Here is a 20,394-nt window from a genome sequence, read left to right as displayed (position 1 = left end):
TATTGAGGATGCGTCTAACTGCTCATTTTAGTGATCATGGGGCCCCCAGCACTTGGACCCAAAACTTTCATATGTCACTATGAAATACGTTTTTTGAAAAGTACAGATAATCTTTAACTAATTATTCGTATATAGAAAACACCCCAAAAAATAAATAAAAAAAAGGGTCAACTTTTATGACATCACTCCATTCAAGTGGAATTAGATTTCCTGACATTTTGTGGAAGGAAACAAAAGCAAACATATGGTATAGTAATAGCCTATAACAAATAAATAATTTACATAAAACTCAGCTATATTACAAATTGATTTATGGCTTTCTGAAGCAACCTTGGCTCATTTCTAAAAACCACGGTTCGCTTTGGCCAATACAAAATGTACTAGTCAATGCAATGGCAGCAGGATATGCATCCTATTAGCACTGCAGTCTTACTTTACCATTTTAGCTGCTGTTTGATGGTTTTACATTTTTCATACAGGAAAATCTAAATTTACAGTAAATAAACCTCCAAAAATATAACAAATCACCTTTAAGGTGAGCCAATAATACATTAAAAATAATTTACCATGAATATTAATTTTTAATGAAAAGAATCTGATGTGTGTCATTTTCGAATCTAGACAGATTTGACTAACAACCTCTAGAACAGGGCTTCATGTGATGGAGAATATAAGACATACATTACTTTAAATGGATGTAGAAGTAGGGGATGGCCACATTGTACAGTTCTATAGAAGTATTCCCTTCAAATAATGCTGGAGAATTCGGCAGTATGCATTTAATTCCCCTAGAGCTCCACCACTAGATAACTTAGGGGGTATTCCCATCTGAGACAATGGGGGCATATAGCTCAAGAACAGAGCGGGGAAGGTGGTGGCCGGAGGACCCCAGGTTTTCCGGGGTCCAGCCACCACCAAGCGCTCTCCCCGTGGTAGTGAATGGGAGCGCACTGTGCTTGCGCGGGCACTGCTCCCATTCCTTTCTATGGGGCTGACGGAAATAGCCGAGGCAACTCTCTGCTATTTTCAGCAGCCACTTAGAAATAAATGGAGGGTGGCTGCGCATACGCAATACACCCTCCATAACTTTTTGGGCTCCGTTCTCAGTGTAGGTGCGGGTCCCAGAGGTGGGAACCACATCTATCAGACAATGGGGGCATATCCTCGCGATATGCCCCCATTGTCTGAAATGAGAAAACCCCTTTAAGCATTAAATGGGGCCCACTTAAATTAACTGACTGTCCATGTAATGCATGAATGCCCCAGGTCCTCCAGAGAGACATGTTCTTTGTAGTCACTTTGTGCTCTGTTCAATAGATGAGGGTGCTGAATGAGAGACCCTCTCCCTATTAACTCAGAATTCCTTAAATAAGGTATGTGATAGTCGTTTTGTAACTATAAAGGGGTATTCCCAACTGGAGCATTTATGGCATATCGCTAGGATATGCCATCAATGCCAGATAGGAACAGGTCCCAGGTGTGGGACTGGCATCTATCTCCAGAACGGGCCCCCCCCCCCCCCCAAAGTAACAAAGCAGCCATGCATGTGAGGCCACCCTCCGTTCCCAGATATGTGAGTCCTGGAAACAGCCAAGCACTGGCTTGATCATTTTCAGCAGTCGCATAGTGGTGAATAGAGAAGTGGGCAGACTTGCGCAGTATATTCACCAATATAGAACTTTTGAAAACGGCACAGTGAACCCTCTGACCTATTTTCAGGAGCTCCCATAGTGATGAATGGAGAGCACGCCACACATGTGCGATAGGAGCGTGTTCCAGAGGTGGGACCTCCACCTATCTGACATGGATAGCATACCCTAGCAATATGCCATCAATGTCCCAGATGGGACAATCCCTTTGACTCCACTAAAACCTGAAAAATTGAATGTGTTTTTAGTCCTTCACAACAACCACATGTCCAGTTTTTTGCACTAAAAGGCCTTCATGTCTGTCTATTTGTATTCCTATAATAAGGTGGAGAAAATAAAGAGGTCTCAAGTGAAGGAGGGCAGGGTCAAGGAGTCACATTTTTTTTTTTTTTACTCCATGGCACACCAGTCACCACCCCAGTCAGGCACAGGGACAACTCAAGTAAGTGACAGCCCTAAAGTGTGAAGACCCCATAAACCAACTCCCCAAATCGTTGCTTCCCTGATCCATCAAAGCGTGACATGGGAGTGAATAGAATATCAGGTTAACTGTAGTAATACCTGAACGTCAGATTGAAGTTGGGCTTTAAGTTATCAATTCAAGGCAACTTACCATCAAAATAATTTTTTATTAAGAAGGTTCCCTTTACCATCTTAAAATTGTTGAACTATTTTCAGAAATTGGTCCTCCAGTATGTTGCTTGTGAAGAGTTCCACTGAGCTAGAAGGAAGCAGTCCATTAAAATATGGAGGCTTCTTTGGTGGCCTTTGTAGAATATGTTTTTTTCTGCTTGCTATGTACTTGAACTTTTGCTGGCTGTTAAAAGAGTTGGTCGATTGGGCAGCCTTTGCAGAATACCTGTGGCTGTAACAGGACGAATGATTTGTGGGGGTGAGGGTCTCTCTGGGGTTTTGATGGAGGAGCGAATAACAGGCTGATGAGAGGAAATAAATCTGGCTAATGTTGGCCTAGACAGGAAGAAGAAGAAGATCTTGGTAAACATTTTTTGCTAGGACAATAGATCCTGGTTGAGCATCTAATATACAATGTCCATCCCTGCCAATGTACAGCCTACATAAACTTCAGTAAGCACACCGCTGGTCGTATTCTTACACAAAACAAAAAGGTAGGTGATAAATGAGGCAACAGTTTCCCCAAACCAATAAAACTTACCGTATATGATCTCCTAATCTAGTACCTGTACAATAGCTAAGTGAACTCTCCAGGATGCTTGCTGATGATCTACAACTGTCAGCAGTTGTGTTTTCTGATAAATTTTGGAAACAAGGACTTTACCATCGAAAGATGGAGGTCCACTTACATAACACAAAGCCTCATCTTAATCTACTGTAAAAATGAACTGTCACACTAGTCCCATGCATGTCTCAAAACACTCACCTGGAGTTATTATTTTCCAGTTGTCCTGTTCCAGAAGATGACCTTGTGTTCAGCTCACCTACTGGTTTACTAGTTTGTTGGATCATCAACTGAGCCCTAATAATGTTGTCATCAATATCAGTTGGCAAAAAGGCCTCATCCCCCATGCACGTATCTGTTGGCATTGCTCTCAGTGCTGTGCTCTTGCTTGGAGTGTAGACCCTAAGCAAACGCCTGGCTCGAATGTCTGCACCCTTGTTGGGTCTGGAATTTACACCTATTGAAACTGGTGGGCATGGAGTCATAGGGGGTGATGGCTGCTGTGGGGAATCAGGTGATATCAACTCTCCAGCATTCAGTGGGATGGCTAATAAACAGAAATAATAATTAAATACTTCTAAAATAATGTAATAAAACAAATTCTACAAGTCTGACCTACCCTATAAATCGTATTACTTGATGTAAAGAAATCACATACAAGTACACAATATAAAACTGCTTATGTATTTGAGATTTGCATAGATGTAATTTCTCAATACACTCTTTTACTGAAATCTCATTTCGCCTGGGAGCCTTTGTCCTGGGAGGACTGTCAGCAGAATGCAGAAACTGGTTCCTGTGGGGCATAGTGACAAGTCGATGACAATTCAACTTCCTTGGGACTTCTCTGCTCTATTAAAGGGCATCTGTCAGCAGATTTGTACCTATGAAACTGGCTGACCTGTTACATGTGCGCTTGTCAGCTGAAGACATCTGTGTTAGTCCCATGTTTATATGTGTCCGCATTGCTGAGAAATATGATGTTTTAATATATGCAAATGAGCCTCTAGGAGCAACGGAGGCGTTGCCGTTACACCTAGAGACTCTGCTCTCTCTGCAACTGCCGCATCCTGTCCACTTTGATTGATAGGGCCAGACAATGTAAACGTTATCACGCCTGGCCCTGTCAATCAAAGTGCATTTCTACAGCTGCCTGTTCAATAATATGCAGCATATACTGGTATTTTAGACTCTTACTATATCTATATTTTGAACCAAGGAGGATTCCATCATGAAAACCTCTCCCAAAGATTTTTCTTTGGGAGAAGCTTTCTTGATCTGTTAGTATGGGATTTAATCGCATTCCTGGCTCTAAGCATATGGCTCATGCAATTTGTTGTAATATTCTTTAGTACATGTACCACGACTGGATATTATTTCAAAACCAAGCTGGAGAAGCCCTCACCTGTCGGTGATCTAGGAGAGTGAATTGAGGTCTCAGGGGATACTCTAACAGGGCATCCTGAGTCCCAAGTGTCCCCCAGATCTTCATCCTCACTGCTGGAAGAGAAACTATCTGTATCCTCTTCATCACTATGTGATATTGTGAGAACCTGTGGAGCCCGTTCATCCTTTATCCTTTGCAGCACCCTAATGACATCAAATAAAAGCCATTATCATTTTGAGTCTTGCTTTAGCAGGTCATTGAATATAAGCTTAGTTCACACTTCACATTTTGATGCAGTTTCTGCATGCAGTTTTATGGTGCATAAACTAGTAATTCATAAAACAAAAAACAACACCGTTTAATTATATAATGATACAATTATTGCCTTGTAGAAAACTGGGTATTAATACACAAGATCATATTAACCATTTAAAATGCTTACATCCTGCATTTCATTCCTTTATTGCCAATGTGTCCTAAAGACAACTAGAAAACGTGTAAAATAAATAATGATGGGGAAGGAGGGGGGGGGGGGCACTTTATCAAACCCCTGCATCAGAAAATGGCGCTAAAAAGTACAGTTCTTTATGCAGTTTTTTCTAAAACAAAAAGTAGATGGGACATGGGTGTGTCCACCTTTACCCAACTTATTCACACATCAGTGAATCATGGACATGTGCTATCTGTGTTCTCCACGGACAGGACACGCATTGACTTTAAGGTGTGTATTCACATATCCGTGAATTTCCGCGGTTTGTGGGTTTGTGTTTACTTCAAGGAAGCATGTCTTATTTTTGTCCGTGTTCACAGGGCCTGCACGCCCATTATCTATGGTTCCATGAAAAAACACAGACAACATGGACGGCGTCCGTGTTTCACAGATCGTTGCTAGGAGATGCTCAGCTGAAAATGAATTTCAAGAGCAGCATCCGTGGAATACAGATGACACACGGAGGGCAAAAAATGGACACACAGACCAAACACAGATCATTCACGGACGTCTTCACGGATAAACCACCGACCATCTTGTCACTGATGACATCATGGGGACGGATGTATGAATGAGGACTAAGGATGGTGTCACACACACAGCTTTTTGTGGCAGTTTTTGATGCAGTTTTTTTTTAGCCAGAGGCAGACATGGATTGGAAGGGAATGGAAATTACAGTATAAAGAACTTATACTCCTACTTCCTACTGGATATATTTCTGGTTTTGGGGCACAAATCTGCATCAAAAACTGTGTGTTGCACCACCCTTCACATTACGTACGCCAAGAAACTGGCTTGTCAGCAGATTTGTACATATGACACTGACTGACCTGTTACATGTGCACTTGGCAGCTGAAGGCATCTGTGTTTGTCCCATGTTCATATGTGTCCGCATTGCTGAGAATTATGATGTTTAATATATGCAAATGAGCCTCTAGGAGCAACTGGGGTGTAACCATTACACCTAGAGGCTCTGATCTCTCTTCAACTGCTGAACCATTTGACGTGGCAGTTGCAGAGACAGCAGAGCTTCTAGGTGTAATGGTAACCCTCCCCCTTCCCCCCCCATTGCTCCTAAAGGCTTAGTTGCATATATTAAAGAATCATGTTTCTCAGCACTGCGGGCACATATGAACATGGGACCAACACTGATGTCTTCAGCTGCCAAGTGCACATGTAACAGGTCAGTCAGAGTCATAGGGACGAACCTACTGACAGATGCCTTTTAAATTACTCTTGAAATCTATGCCAGGATGATTCTAGATGGCACAGATTTCAGTTCCTGGTGCACGGACTTCCTGAGACGTGTGTCTGCGCAAACTAGATCAAGACTGGCACATTAAATGCCAGGCTTGATAAATTCACTCCTAAATGTATGTAAGATGGTGGTACACCCAATTACAGCTAACAAAATTATTTCGCTTATTTTTGACTTTGTCTGATTGTTGGTAGTAAAATATCTTAAGTTTGACAATGAACCAGAACCACTCTCATTAATCATCCTTGGTATGTTCTCTTACTCATGATGCATCTCTCTCCAAGCTTTCAGTTCTGCAAACACATCATCCCTATCCCTTTGAGACACAGAATCAAATGAGACTTCCGGCTTGAATCCCTTCGGTGGTACACTTGAGCCATGAGTTGCCTGAAAATAAAAATTACCGAAAATGATTAGTATAAGGCTACATGCACACGATCGTATGTGTTTTGCGGTCCGCCAAAAAAAAAAAAAAAAAGAAGGATGACATCCGTAAACCATCAGTTTTTTTTTGCGGATCCATTGTAACAATGCCTAAAATGGACAAGAATAGGAAATGTTCTATTTTTTTTGCGGGGCTACGGAACGGACATACTTATGCGGACAGCACACGGTGTGCTGTCCACATTTTTTTTGTAGACCCATTAAAATGAATGGGTCCGCATCCTATCTGCAAAAAAACCTGAACGGACACAGAAACAAAATACGTTCGTGTGCATGTAGCCTAAGTAGTACTTAAGCGTAGTGGGGTCCAACTAGACAGGCTTCACATGTGATTTCAGCTTTGCCGAAGGACTGTCCAGTATTCTTATTCCTATTTGCTTTTAAACCCCTATGCAGAGATTTGCCTCCATGGAGTTGATTTACAGACCACAACTTCATGTTTTTGCCCCATTCTCACCAAGAAAATACAAACTGACTGCTAAGGAAGTCAATTTGTTTGCAAGAGAATAAGAAGAAGGTAAATTATGTTTGCCCGTGGCGGGAAGACGGGGAAAACTGAGCAAAAGGTAGGCACTAAGTGGGTGCTCTAAAACATTATTTTTCTAGGCAATGAATGGCACTGGGTACTGTTTGCCTCCGTATGGTAAAGATATTAAACTGTGTGGGCACAGTAAGACATTATTTGGACAGACTGACAATCTGGGCATTGCTGTGGACAACATATGGCATGGTGGTCACTCTATCTTAGGATTTGCTCATATGCAGTAGATGTGGGCTGTGTGCTTCTCTCTTGACACCATGCCCCATATTATTCCGGAATGATTGGCACCATCTACAGCAAACAAGTTCAGAAAATGGATGGGTCATCATTCTCAAGATATTCACTACCCTCTAAACTTTTTCTTCCCTCCACAGGTGTGTCACATCTCAACCCATTCAACTCAGAGTAGTTTTGAAAAAAAGAAACAAACTATATTTTCAATATTTAGGAATCAAATTTTATTTTCTGGCGCTTACCTCCAACTTTTCCTTGCGTGCACGCAGAGCTTTAATAGGATTCCCACAGATGACTTTGCCAACACCTGCAGGTCACCAAAAATGAATAAACTGTAAAAAGAATAGAATGAATCTCCCTACCCCCTCATAAACGGCCATACTTTGGGGCTCCATGTAGCAAAAAAAAAAACAACACCCAACCAGATTCATTCTTGTATAAGCCCCATTCTAAAAATAATGTTACCATGAGTTAGGTCACTGGCTTCATCCTCGACTGGAGAATCATCTAATGGTTCAGCACTTGGGAGGCTAGTGACAATTCTTCCAGCACTTGAGGCTCTTGGGGCTGAGTGTGGTCGCCTGATTAATACTGGCTGGGCTGTACTGGGTCTCATAGATGGCTTTCTCTGGGCACGTCCTAGGTCTTGAAACAACATTTTTATTAATCAGTCACTGTACGGTTAATAAAAGACACCAAGATCTATAAATTTACCAATATGGTGTGAGACAAATCTAAGGCAAGATCGAAAAAGCCAATCCATTGACTCTTTTATTCAGACTATTAGGGTAAAATTGTGTTTTGCAACTTGACTTTTTTCTAACTATCGGTAGTTCTTATTGGCACTAGTAGACCACTATCCTCTCATCTATTGACCATCCATCCACATCTCTTAGTAGCACTTACCCACAGATGCTAAGCTGATAGCACTTTCTTTGAGGGAGTCCAACACCATTAGCCAGTCCTGGTTTGGAGTGCGTGGTGTGTTTGGGTTTCTCTGGTCAGCTGGGACATCATCAATGTATTGCAATTGTGGGATCAATCTTTTCACTTCTACACAGTAATTGTAATCTGAAGACTAAGAAGAAAAATCGAATATATCCCAAGTCGCTATTTAGGATCATGATTTTTGGCATTTTTCCATTAAGCATTTGTTCCAAGGGTTGGGGTATTTGAAAATTTACTGCAAAAGGAAACTATCACAGTCTATGCACTGGCTATTTGAATATTTATTGATTTCCTCTATCTTCTGCAGTGAACAGATTTATGAATCATGGTCTGAAGAAAAAAAAAAAAAAAAGTCACTGACCCCAAAAATGGTTTTGCATTCTCATCATAGTCATAATATTATACTTAAGGGCTTGTTCACACGACCGTGCCGTGTTTTGCGTATCTGCAAAACAAGGATGCCGCCCGTGTGCCTTTCGCAATTTGCGGAACGGACGACCCTTTATAGAAATGCCTATTCTTGTCCGCAAAACGGACAAGAATAGGACATTACTCATAATTTTTGCGGGGCAACGGATGCTATCCGCATTTTTTGCGGCCCCATTGAAGTGAATACGGCTCAGGTGCGGACCCAAAAAATGCGGCTGGGATGCGGAACAAAACCACAGTTGTGTGAATGAGCCCTAAAGGGAATGTGTCATCAGAAAATGACCTATTGTTTAAATCACTTTTTTATTTATTTTATTTTTACATTTTCAGGTCCCTATCTACTGTATATAAAAAAAAAAACTAAATGCCTGCAATTTTCACACTTGCCACTTGGCCTAAATATGTTAATACTTCCTGTCTTTCGAGAGCAGCTGCTTGGGCATAGATACAATGGACTTATTGACTTATATGGGAGAGTTTTCTAGGCATGCTCTGTGACCTGGGCAGTGGTTAGGAGGGAGCTGATGATATCACCTATTGTGAATGGTGGATTCTGACTAAGGCTACTTTCACACTTGTGGCAGGACGGATCCGACAGGCTGTTCTCCCTGTCGGATCCGTCCTTCGACTATTTCGCCGTGCCGCCGGACCGCCGTTCCGTCCCCATTGACTATAATGGGGACGGGGGCGGAGCTCCAGCGCAGCACGGCAGTTCGCGGTGAAAGGCCGCCGGACTAAAAAGTCGGACATGCAGGACTTTTAGTACGGCGGCCTTTCACAGTGCACTGCCGTGCTGCGCCGGAGCTCCGCCCCCGTCCCCATTATAGTCAATGGGGACGGAGCGGCGGTCCGGCGGCACGGCGAAATAGTGTAAGGACGGATCCGACAGGGTGAACAGCCTGTCGGATCCGTCCTGCCGCAAGTGTGATCCGTCCTGCCGCAAGTGTTTACTTGTCATTGTAAACCTGCCTGTGGCGATAATGATAATGGCTACTGAAAGATTACCTGTGCAAAACAGCAAAATCAAGACCCATTATTAGGCCAAGTGGCCAGTGTGAAAATTGTAGGATTATATAGAAACATAGAATGTGTCGGCAGATAAGAACCATTTGGCCCATCTAGTCTGCCCAATATACTGAATACTATGGATAGCCCCCGGCCCTATCTTATATGAAGGATGGCCTTATGCCTATCCCATGCATGCTTAAACCCCTTCACTGTATTTGCAGCTACCACTTCTGCAGGAAGGCTATTCCATGCATCCACTACTCTCTCAGTAAAGTAATACTTCCTGATATTACCTTTAAACCTTTGCCCCTCTAATTTAAAACTATGTCCTCTTGTAGCAGTTTTTCTTCTTTTTTAAAAAAATATACAGATTATAGATGTGACATGGAAAAGAAAAACAAATAAATGAAAGTTTAATATACAAACATGAATTAAACTGTAGCTCATATTCTGATGACACATTTCAACACCAAATAGATTTGGTTTAATGAATGTTTTTCAATTAAACAATCTTTCGTGTGACATTCGCCACATGATAAGTTATCCCTGCTGAGCAGCAGATGGTTCCCAGGTCCTGATGTAAACATCTACAATTCTTGGACGCTGGATCCATAGGGAGCAAGATGGCGGCAGTGATTCACCCATTCTTTGCTATCCCCTGACAGACCTTCTTCTGCTCCTGCGCTAAATAGTAAATGAACAAGTTCAGCACAAGCGCAGACAAAGAACCAGGGACAGCACAGAAAGTTGTGATGAGGATGAATCACTTCACCGCACCCATCTGGCACCCAATGGATGCAATGGCCAAGGATTGTAGATGTTTACATAACTCACAGATGGGGATCCAGGGACCTTCTGCTGTCCGATAGTGGTAAGTTTTGATGAGACACAAAGATGTATTTATTTATTAAAAAATGTTTTAAAAAATTGGCCAACCATTTTAAAGGGGTTGTGAAGTGGCTGATACTGATGACCTACCCTCACTTTGCTCTAGATGCTAAAGATTAGGGGCCTTGGTGCAAGAGTTCAGCTTGGGCCCCCCTTCCCTCAGTGCTTTGTGGCCAGCGGCAGGGAAGCACATAGCCTTCGTGCTGCCTGAGGCAAAAATTGAAACGGCACCCCCCATGACAAATTCTTGACCTAACCCCTTTGCTTCAGCCAGAGGTGTAACTTGACCAGCATGCACTTTCCATAATACTGGTGTCTTCTTATGTGGCACAAGGGTCTTTGGGCCCCTTCAGGCTCCTGCACCCCCTATAGCTATGCCCCTGTCTAGATGCCTTCAGCTGCCAAGGGCACCTGAAACAAGTCAGTTTCATAGGTACAAATCTGCTGACAGATGACCTTTAATGTAGTTAACACAATAAAAACTACATGCAGAAGAAATATTTGCATCACGCCATTATAAAACTTTAGGCACAGGGTAAATAGGTGTGGTTGGCAGTAACTTCCCTTTATATCACAACCAGGACAACTGGAATCAACAGGCAGTTTCTTCAATCATCAGGGACAGAAACTTCCTGCAGCTGTTATTTTTCCCAAATCACATTGCTAATAAGTCATCTTTAGTATAAGCCTTAATTAAATACTTGACCTATACCCATAGGGCATACCTAACAATCTGCAACTATCTAGCAGTAATGTAGCACTAATAAAACTATTGTAAAAAAACTATTGTCTAATATTTCCCATCATCATTTCATTTAACCATACATTTCCACTTCTTGATGAATGCACATGAAACCAATATGATTTGCTTCCCATTTTTAGGTTGCAGATAACAGCAGCACTATGGCTGGATTTATCTGAAGGCTGGGGCTCTTGGTCTTTTAGGCATGAGATCACCAGAGAAGATGATCTCACCCAAGGTGAAATCAGATCAGGCTATAGAGCCAGATGCAGACAGAAGGGCCGATAACCTTGTTAGAGTCTCTGTCTGGGGACAGATGGAAGTCAACACATAATAGACGCCATGGTCAGCATAGACCTTCATTACTACTCTTCAGCTGGACACTTAACTCATTTGTTGCTGGGTTGACCAGTACACACTGAAGAGAACAGTTCTGAAGTAATGGATGGGAATTGCATAGACAGATACTCCATTATCCCTATATAGCATAAACTTCTCATTAATAAGGGTGAAATAGTAAAAGTAGTGAAATCACGAACAATGTAATCACATCACAAATATAGGCAAACAAAGTACAAGACAGCATACCTCAGTGTCTTCAGGACTGGGTCGGGAACATATGGGGTTTCCTTCCAAAGTGAGTGTTGTAAGCTTGCTGCATAAAGCCAAGTACTGTAGTTCGCTAATATTATCCAGATTGTTGCCTTCAAGATCAAGGATCTCCAGATTTTCCAGCATGCTTACCTGGCTGAGATCCTTGAGATCATTATAAGCCAGGTACAGCTCCTGTAGTGGTCAACAGATGAGATGACACACAACACTAAATGAGACACTATTTCATGATCTTTTTTTTTTTTATATCATCTTCACTTGGTGCTTAGGGTACTTTCACACTTGCGTTCAAGTTTTCCGGTATTGAGTTCCGTCCTAGGGGCTCAATACTGGAAAAAAAACTTCTCTTTTACCCTAATGCATTCTGAATGGAGAGCAATCTGTTCAGTATGCATCAGGATGTCTTCAGTTCAGTCACTCTTACGGTATTTGGCCGGAGAAAATACCGCAGCATGCTGCAGTATTTTCTCCATCCAAAATTTCGGAACACTTGCCGGAATGCCGGATCCGGCATTATTTTCCATTGAAATGCATTAATGCCGGATCCGGCACCAAGTGTTCCGGCAAAACGGAAAAGATATACCGGATCCGTTTTTTCCGGATGACACCACATCTGGTCCGTCTACGCCAGGGGTAGAGGACAATAGACCCTACAGGAAAAATTATTGGTGGGCCACAGCATAGGAGACCAACGGTGCCCTCTTATATTCCTTTCTGCTAATACTGTAGAAAACCTACTCCTGGTAGCATCAGGTCCTTATGTATCTGGCCTTCCTGGTACACAAGGACCTGCTGCTTCCAGCGTCAGGACATAAAGGATCACAGGGTCCTAACTCAGCGTGCGCCAGTCATAGTGGAGTAAATAAGGCTGACCAATGACAAGCCTTACTTTGTTGCTCCGTCTCTCTCCTGGTGTCTTTTTTGCACATTGTGTGACCTCAAGGCTGCCTCAGCTGCCTGGTGTGGAGGTAAATGCTAAATAATACGGATATATACAAGTTGTATGTGGTGTGGGGTACAGGAGTGTATTCAGGTGAGGGAGTCAGTCCCACAGACAAGTCGACACTGTGGGCCAGATTTATCATTAGCTCAAGTCAGAATAATGGAGTGAAAAAGTCGCAAAAAAATGCGCATATGCTAAAACTGCGCACAAATTTGCGACTTTTTTCTGCTCTGCACTATGCTCGCCAGTTTTCTGAAAGTGGGTGTGTTTTCCTATGTAAATGAATCTCTAGACAGATTTACTATTGGGACTATTTAAAAAGTCGGAGAAAAGTCGGAAAAAAATGTGCAATTTCACTCCAGTGAGGACCATGCTTCTCTTATGAGACTTTTTAATAGAACATGCGACTTTTTTGTAAAAACGTGCGACTTTTAGTAAAGATGTGCGACTTTTGTAAAGCTGCTTACTGACAGATAAACTGCTACCGTCAAACCACATTTATTACAGTCTTAAAGGGCCGATCATAAATCGGACTTGGCTAAAACTGACTTTAGCCATATGTGAAAGTGGAGTGAGCTGTCAGAGGAATGATAAATCTGGCCCTGTGTTTGAACCTGACTTCACTTGGCCCTAACAATTCTCCTGCTGTTTGTCCTCATCATTGCTGAAATCGTCACATTCACAGCCTGTGTGACACAAGTTGCAACTGCCATCCTGACTTGCACCTTGACGCCATCTGTGGGAAGAGCAAGGGTACGGCCATACTTAGTGGGTTTTGTGCAGATTTTCTGCATCAGAAAATGCCGCAGCGTATGTGGCCGAAATCTGTAAAGGCAAGTAGTATGGATTTTGTGGCAAATTTTAGTGCGGAAATGCTGCAGATCTACCACAGATTTTACCCTTTACATTTCAAAAGGTTAATTCTGTGGTGGAAATCTGCAGCATGGCAATGCAATTTAAAATCTGCACCTTATGTCAAGTTATCTGCAGATATAATTGAGCAAATTCTCTGCCGTGTGAGGGAAGAAGTTTTTTAAAATCTCATCCACCTTGCTGCTACTGCAAGCACTGTGGATTTGAACTACTGTGCGGTCAAATGCGGTTCCTGACACATCCCCACTGAGGCTATTGATTGGCCGTCAGCAGTGACGTGCATGTAGACAGCCCATCACACTTCTGGTCCAGAAAGCAGCAGAGAATCTAGATGCAGATTTTCTGGTCCCCGTCTTTTTTACTTCCAGCCGGGCTAGAGATAGGTTCACGTATTGCTGCGGCCAATGACTGGCCTTCGTGGTGATGTGTCCCCATGTTGCATGCTACTTGGGGACCTATCGCCGCTGAGGCCAGTCAGTGTCTGCAGTGGCGCACATGTCCCTGTATGTACTGTGACCTTAAATAAACAAGATGGCGACTGGAAGATCGACAAATTGAGCCAAGATGCGGGAGCAGAATGACAGAAAGCAGGCAAGTATGATACTTCCCTTGCTTCCACATGCTAGGAGGCTTATTTTAAAAGGGACTCAGTCTTGGAATACCCCTTTAAGGGTGTGTTCGCATGGTGTAACAGCGGATGCTGTGCGCCGCTGTTCCCCTGCTTACCGCTGTGGTCCCGGGCGCAGTGTTCAGCGGTGATCTGCTGCCAGTGTTTCCTTTCAGCCCTGGCCACAGCATGCTTGCTGCTGGTTTCCTGCAGCATTTCCTTAAGGGCCGGCGCGCGTCACTTCCTGCGTTTTATGGGTTGGATCATGTGACCTCACCAACCAATCCTAGCCCTCCTGCACATATATAAGTGGCTCAGCCCCCTTCCTAGATGCGTCAGTGTCAAGGTCCTTGTGTCATGCTAAGGTTTCTGATAACTGTTTGTGCTCCTGACTTCTACTTGTATTCCTAGGCTCTGTTTGATCCCTGTCTGCTTGCCTTTACATTCCTGTTGCTGACCTGACCTGTGCTGCCTGCCCTGACCTTTTGCCTGTCTGACTTCGCCTCTCCCTTATCCTTCGGTCCTGCACTGTTACTCCTGGTAACGCCTGGACCAGCTGCCTTGTGTGCCTATCCTCCTCAAGAGGTAGTAACCTGGTGTACCCCTCAGGAAAGTCTATACCCATCATCAGGGGTACTGTGAAGATCGAGGGGTTCACTTAGACAACGCCCTTAGAGGGGATAGGACATGTGGCACAGTGGGTTCACACCTGCTGGTTCGTGACACACGGTTTATATTTCACTTAGATTTCGGTGTGCATTCTGCACAGAAATCCACATCCCACATTCATGTTTTTCTAGGTGTGATTTTGCAGTATTGACTATAATTGGGTCCATCAGGTTTGCATTATGGTTTCAGTGATTCTGCTGGATAAAATGTAGCTGCATGCATATCCCGTTTTCTTATCAGAATCTGCAATGGAGGCTCCTAACAATTTCTGCTGCAGATGTGAACCTCGCCTTAGATGAATGGAAATGATTTTCAGTTGTGGAAAATTCTGCTGCATGTGAGTTCAATTCCATATGCTGATATTTATGTATGTACAAAGATAAGTACTTTTAAATGCAATGAATGGAACCCTTCATCTTTCTACCATCTTAGGCTAAGTTCACACGAACGTGTGTGATATCCGTGGCCGTATTGCGGCCTGCAAATCGCGGGCCGCAATACACGGCCACAGTTCCGTGTGCATTCTGAATCACGGATGCGGACCCATTCACTTCAATGGGTCCGCAAATCCGGAATCGCGGAACGGCCGCACGGGACGGGACCCCTCTGAAGCACTACGGAGTGCTTCCGTGGGGTTACGTCCCGTACCTCTGTTCCGCAAAAAGATAGAACATGTCCTATCTTTTAGCGTAACGGGCGGATCGCAGACCCATTAAAGTGAATGAGTCCGCGATCCGATGCGGCTGACCTACGGCCGGCGATCGTGCATTGTGGCCCGCTATTTGCGGGCCACAGCACAGGCACGGGTCACACACGTTCGTGTGAACTCAGCCTTAATCTGTTGCCTTACATAAACCAAATAGTTCTACAACTATTTCCACAAAAATATAGCTAAAATATTTCAATTAAAAATAAGCATTTAAAAATGACTGGAGTCAGTGTGAACATGATGCGCTATAGAAATTATCATGAAAAATGAAAATATAGTATACCTTTAAAGAAGAGAAGGAGGATATGCCATCAAGATCAGTAAGGCTACAACGAGCCATCCAGAGCACTTGTAAACGTGACAGCGAAGTACCAAGATCTCTGGAAACAAAGCATCAATAAAATCTACAGCAACAAGGATTTGAAATACAATTACTATACAATATATCTACATCATTTATCAAGTACATATAACAGTACATTCCCTGATTAAAAGTACGTACATGCTTTCAGAGTTCTGGATCCTGTATGGTCACACCAGTGCCAGAATCATGGAATTTTGCAGTACTTTTCTTGTATAAGGAGTATTTAAAGGGAAAGTGTAAGAACACTTTTGTTCCCCAAACCGCTACCAGTAACGGACTGTTGTGCTTCGGCAGTTCAGCCATATGCTAACTAATTATATCTGTCAAGTCCCGCTCTATTAACCACTTCACATCTGGGCCATTTGCCCCCTTCCTGACCAGGCCTAATTTTGCAAATCTGACATCTCACTTTATGTGGTAATAACTTTGGAACGCTTTTACTTATACAAGCCATTCAGAGATTGTTTTCTCGTGACACATTGTACTTCATGATAGTCATAAATTTGAGTCAATATATTTCACCTTTATTTATGAAAAAATCCAAAATTTACCAAAAATTTTGAAAAAAATTGAGGTACGGTGGTCTGTTCTAAAGACATGGAACACTTTTGTCTTGTGAAATATATTAATAAAATGATCCAAATGACTTCTGCTGATTGTAGGTACCCTTAAATATGAGTAAAATGTTCCAAATCACTTACGCTAATAGTAGGTACCCATAAATATTGTAGGAGTGGGTTTACAGCCAAGACATAATCCTTTGAATTCCACATCATTAAGATTAATAGAAGACTAATGACACACAAAGACCTTACCTGATGGACATTATCACGCTATTGTTCAACTTAAGTTCTCTAAGGTTTGGCATGTGTGTACCTGGTAGTAATAAGAGGAAATATGTAAGTGATTTACTTCATATTAGTGTCAGGTAAAAGCCGTAAGACAAATGAAGCAATTGTGTTAAGACCATACAGGATGTAAAAGGTGAAGGCCAGCATTGAGCAGCGGCTAGGACTCCCCTTTCTAGAGAATCAGACCTTCTCATGATAATGTATGATCAGAAATAGTCCAATAGTGCCAAAAACAGCTATTCCTTTACTTCCCAGAAGGCCTGGTGGCAAGCGAGGTTAATGTTGAAGCTGCTGCTGCTTCCTAGGAGGTTACGACAGACTTCTAACCCCTGAAGATGCCAGTACCAGGTGAAACATTTCGATGGCTACGAATTTTAGTGGATTGTACTTTTTAACTCTTGAGCACTTAAAGGGGTATTCCCATTTGCATCAACATCCTTTAAAATAATAATTTATAAAGGTCGCTGTAATTTTGTAATGTACAGCATTTCTTTTACCCTTATTGTACCTATCTTCCTTTCTGGGCCGTATCTTATTTCCTGTGCTGTTATATCTGTGGACATGTCAAAGCAGCAACAGGGGCAGTGACAGAGGAGTATCTTTTGTAATTAGCTAGTGGAAAGGAGCTGTAATTCAGCATTAGAAGCCAGAAATGTGCAAAATTTTAGTGCAACTTATGCTAAATTCTAAATGTAACTACATAGTAAATGTGATGCAATGTGTTGTTTTGGATTGTGTGACAGGTATGTAACTGAATACTTTACTTTCATTTATTATTACTTGAATCTGGCTGCTGTTGGAGCATGAAGACTAACTACACTGAACAAAAATATAAATGCAACACTTTCAGTTTCGCTCCCCTTTTGCATTAGCTGAACTCAAAGTTCTAAAACATTTTCTACATACACAAAAGACCCATTACTCTCAAATATTGTTAATAAATCTGTCTAAATCTGTGTTAGTGAGCACTTCTCCTTTGCCGAGATAATCCTTCCCACCTCACAGGTGTGGCATATTAAGGTGCTGATTAGACAGCAAGAATATTGCACCGGTGTGCCTTAGACTGCCCACAATAAAAGGCCACTCTGAAATGTGCACAGTTTTGCCTTACTGAGGGGGGGGGGGGGGGGGCGGGGTCAGAAAACCAGTCAGTATCTGGTGTGGCCACCATTTGCCTCACGCAGTGCAACACATCTCCGCCGCATAGAGTTGATAAGGTTGTTGGTCGCAGCCTGTGGAATGTTGGTCCACTCCTGTGCGAAGTTGCAGAATATTTGCAGGAACTGGAACACGCTGTCGTATATGCCGATCCAGAGCATCCCAAACATGCTCAATGGGTGACCTGTCCGGTGAGTATGCTAGCCATGCAAGAACTGGGATGTTTTCAGCTTCCAGGAATTGTGTACAGATCCTTGCAATATGGGGCCGTGCATTATCATGCTGCAACATGAGGTGATGGTCGTGGATGAATGGCACAACAATGGGCCTCAGGATCTCGTCACGGTATCTCTGTGCATTCAAAATGCCATCAATAAAATGCACCTGTGTTCGTTGTCCATAAAATACGCCTGCCCATACCATAACCCCACTGCCTCCATGGGCCACTCGATCCATAACGTTGACGTCAGCAAACCACTCACCCACATGACGCCACACACGCTGTCTGCCATCTGCCCTGAACAGTGAAAACCGGGACTCATCCGTGAACACAACGCCTCTCCAACGTGCCAGACGCCATAGAATGTGAGCATTTTCCCACTCAAGTCGGTTACGACGACGAACTTCAGGTCCAGACCCCGATGAGCATGTAGATGAGCTTCCCTGAGACGGTTTCTGACAGTTTGTATAGAAATTCTTTGGTTATGCAAACCGATTGTTGCTGCAGCTGTCCGGGTGGCTGGTCTCAGACGATCATGGAGGTGAACTTGCTGGATGTGGAGGTCCTGGGCTGGTATGGTTACACGTGGTCTGTGGTTGTGAGGCAGGTAGGATGTACTGCCAAATTCTCTGAAACGCACTTGGAGACGGCTTATGGTAGAGAAATGAACATTCATTGCACGGGCAACAGCACTAGTAGACATTCCTGCAGTCAGCATGCCAATTTCACGCTCCCTCAAACGTTGCCACATCTGTGGCATTGTGCTGTGTGATCAAACTGCACATTTCAGAGTGGTCTTTTATTGTGGGCAGTCTAAGGCACACCTGTGCAATATTCGTGCTGTCTAATAAGCACCTTGATATGCAACACCTGTGAGGTGGGATGGATGATCTCGGCAAAGGAGAAGTGCTCACTAACTCAGATTTTGACAGATTTGTGAACAATATTTGAGAGTAATGGGTCTTTTGTGTATGTAGAAAATGTTTCAGATCTTTGAGTTCAGCTCATGCAAAATGGGAGCAAAACCAAAAGTGTTGCGTTTATATTTTTGTTCAGTGTTTTTCCTGCTGAAGCGTCTATGCCATAGTAATGCAATTTATCCATTGACATTTCTACTATAACAGTTCCCTTTCACCTTCATATGAGCTATGATGAAAATGAGTCTCTTGGGAGGCTCCTTGAAAAGTATATCAGATATAATTGCATGATTTCCTCCCTCTATCTGCTTATTATTTATTTATAACTTTATGTGAACAGGTCCAACGTCAGAAGTAAAATGCCCATCCAGTATTGCTGAAACCAAAATCTGACATTTTAGAAGAAGGCAGCTTTCAGGCAGTATTTTTGGACATTATAATTTTTTGTTTTATGCTCTACTCCTGGTTTTGGCTTACAAATATTGATGCAAAATTCTACTATGTTAAAATGGTTCAAAAAATCCAATGTCTATAGAAAATCTCCAAGCAAGGGCTTTACTAGCCTTAGCCATATACATAGGAATATGTCTATAACAGGAGAAAAAGAACTTGCAGTTGTATCTGGGCCCAAAAGGAAACCCAAAGGTTCCTCTAGGAGGAGACCCATATTCTAAATGACACATTACAGTTGGAGGCTATGTTACAGATTTTGCATTGAGGCCTGAAGGCTTCAAGATACTAGCTGTCATTTAAAGCAACATATATATGGGTTTCAGAATGAGTTTTAGAGATACGTGCTGCACAGCACATAGGGCCACCTGTTTGACCCCCTCACCTAAAAAACATCCCTCACCAAAATTCCCCAAGGTGCGCTCCCTTGTGTCCACACACATTTGGAGTGTTGTAACTTCTTGCAGATTATCTTCCCCAGTAAGTGCTTTCTGCATGGAAATAAAAAAGATGCAGTATTAGCTTAAGGGGACGTTTAATATAAAGCATGATTTTTTATATAGTTTGTAGGTATATTTGCAGTGAACCCATACCAGTCTTGAAGGGGAGAGGTATTCATCAACAAGGGTTTCATCTTCTCGGCTTATAGGATTTGGATTCAGCAGACCTTGCCAACCCAAATCAAGGACCCTCACGCTGGGTGTATCGGGGCGTCTCTGTAAACTCTTTGCCATGGTTTACCTAATGAGCACATGAGAAGTATGAATGCGTTCCATTTTCAAAGATGCCCTAAAGAAGAGCCACA

The 20,394-nt window shown here is 42.7% G+C and overlaps 1 protein-coding gene across 2 annotated transcripts in view; it reads right to left on the bottom strand.

Moving 5' to 3' along the window:
- Window positions 1-1,158: 1,158 nt before the first annotated feature.
- The window catches only part of LRRC56 (leucine rich repeat containing 56), a 47,562-nt gene continuing 28,326 nt past the window's right edge, over window positions 1,159-20,394 (bottom strand). The window contains exons 4-15 of one of the 2 annotated variants that reach the window (XM_040410519.1): window positions 20,183-20,330; window positions 19,993-20,080; window positions 16,809-16,869; window positions 15,913-16,009; window positions 11,805-12,002; window positions 8,108-8,279; window positions 7,667-7,846; window positions 7,444-7,508; window positions 6,245-6,369; window positions 4,253-4,437; window positions 3,049-3,394; window positions 1,159-2,618 (exon numbers count right to left, since the gene is read on the bottom strand). In XM_040410519.1, coding sequence (XP_040266453.1) covers window positions 2,444-2,618; window positions 3,049-3,394; window positions 4,253-4,437; window positions 6,245-6,369; window positions 7,444-7,508; window positions 7,667-7,846; window positions 8,108-8,279; window positions 11,805-12,002; window positions 15,913-16,009; window positions 16,809-16,869; window positions 19,993-20,080; window positions 20,183-20,323 — 1,833 coding nt within the window. In that variant the 5' untranslated portion in view covers window positions 20,324-20,330 and the 3' untranslated portion in view covers window positions 1,159-2,443. Of the gene's footprint in view, window positions 2,619-3,048; window positions 3,395-4,252; window positions 4,438-6,244; window positions 6,370-7,443; window positions 7,509-7,666; window positions 7,847-8,107; window positions 8,280-11,804; window positions 12,003-15,912; window positions 16,010-16,808; window positions 16,870-19,992; window positions 20,081-20,182; window positions 20,331-20,394 lie in introns of those variants that run through there. The other variant, XM_040410520.1, reaches the window with a different exon arrangement.

The sequence above is a fragment of the Bufo bufo genome, chromosome 10, assembly GCF_905171765.1.
Source record: "Bufo bufo chromosome 10, aBufBuf1.1, whole genome shotgun sequence".
Classification (NCBI taxonomy): domain Eukaryota; kingdom Metazoa; phylum Chordata; class Amphibia; order Anura; family Bufonidae; genus Bufo; species Bufo bufo.
Note: the sequence above shows the minus strand (reverse complement) of the source record. Positions and strands in the feature narration are given on the sequence as shown.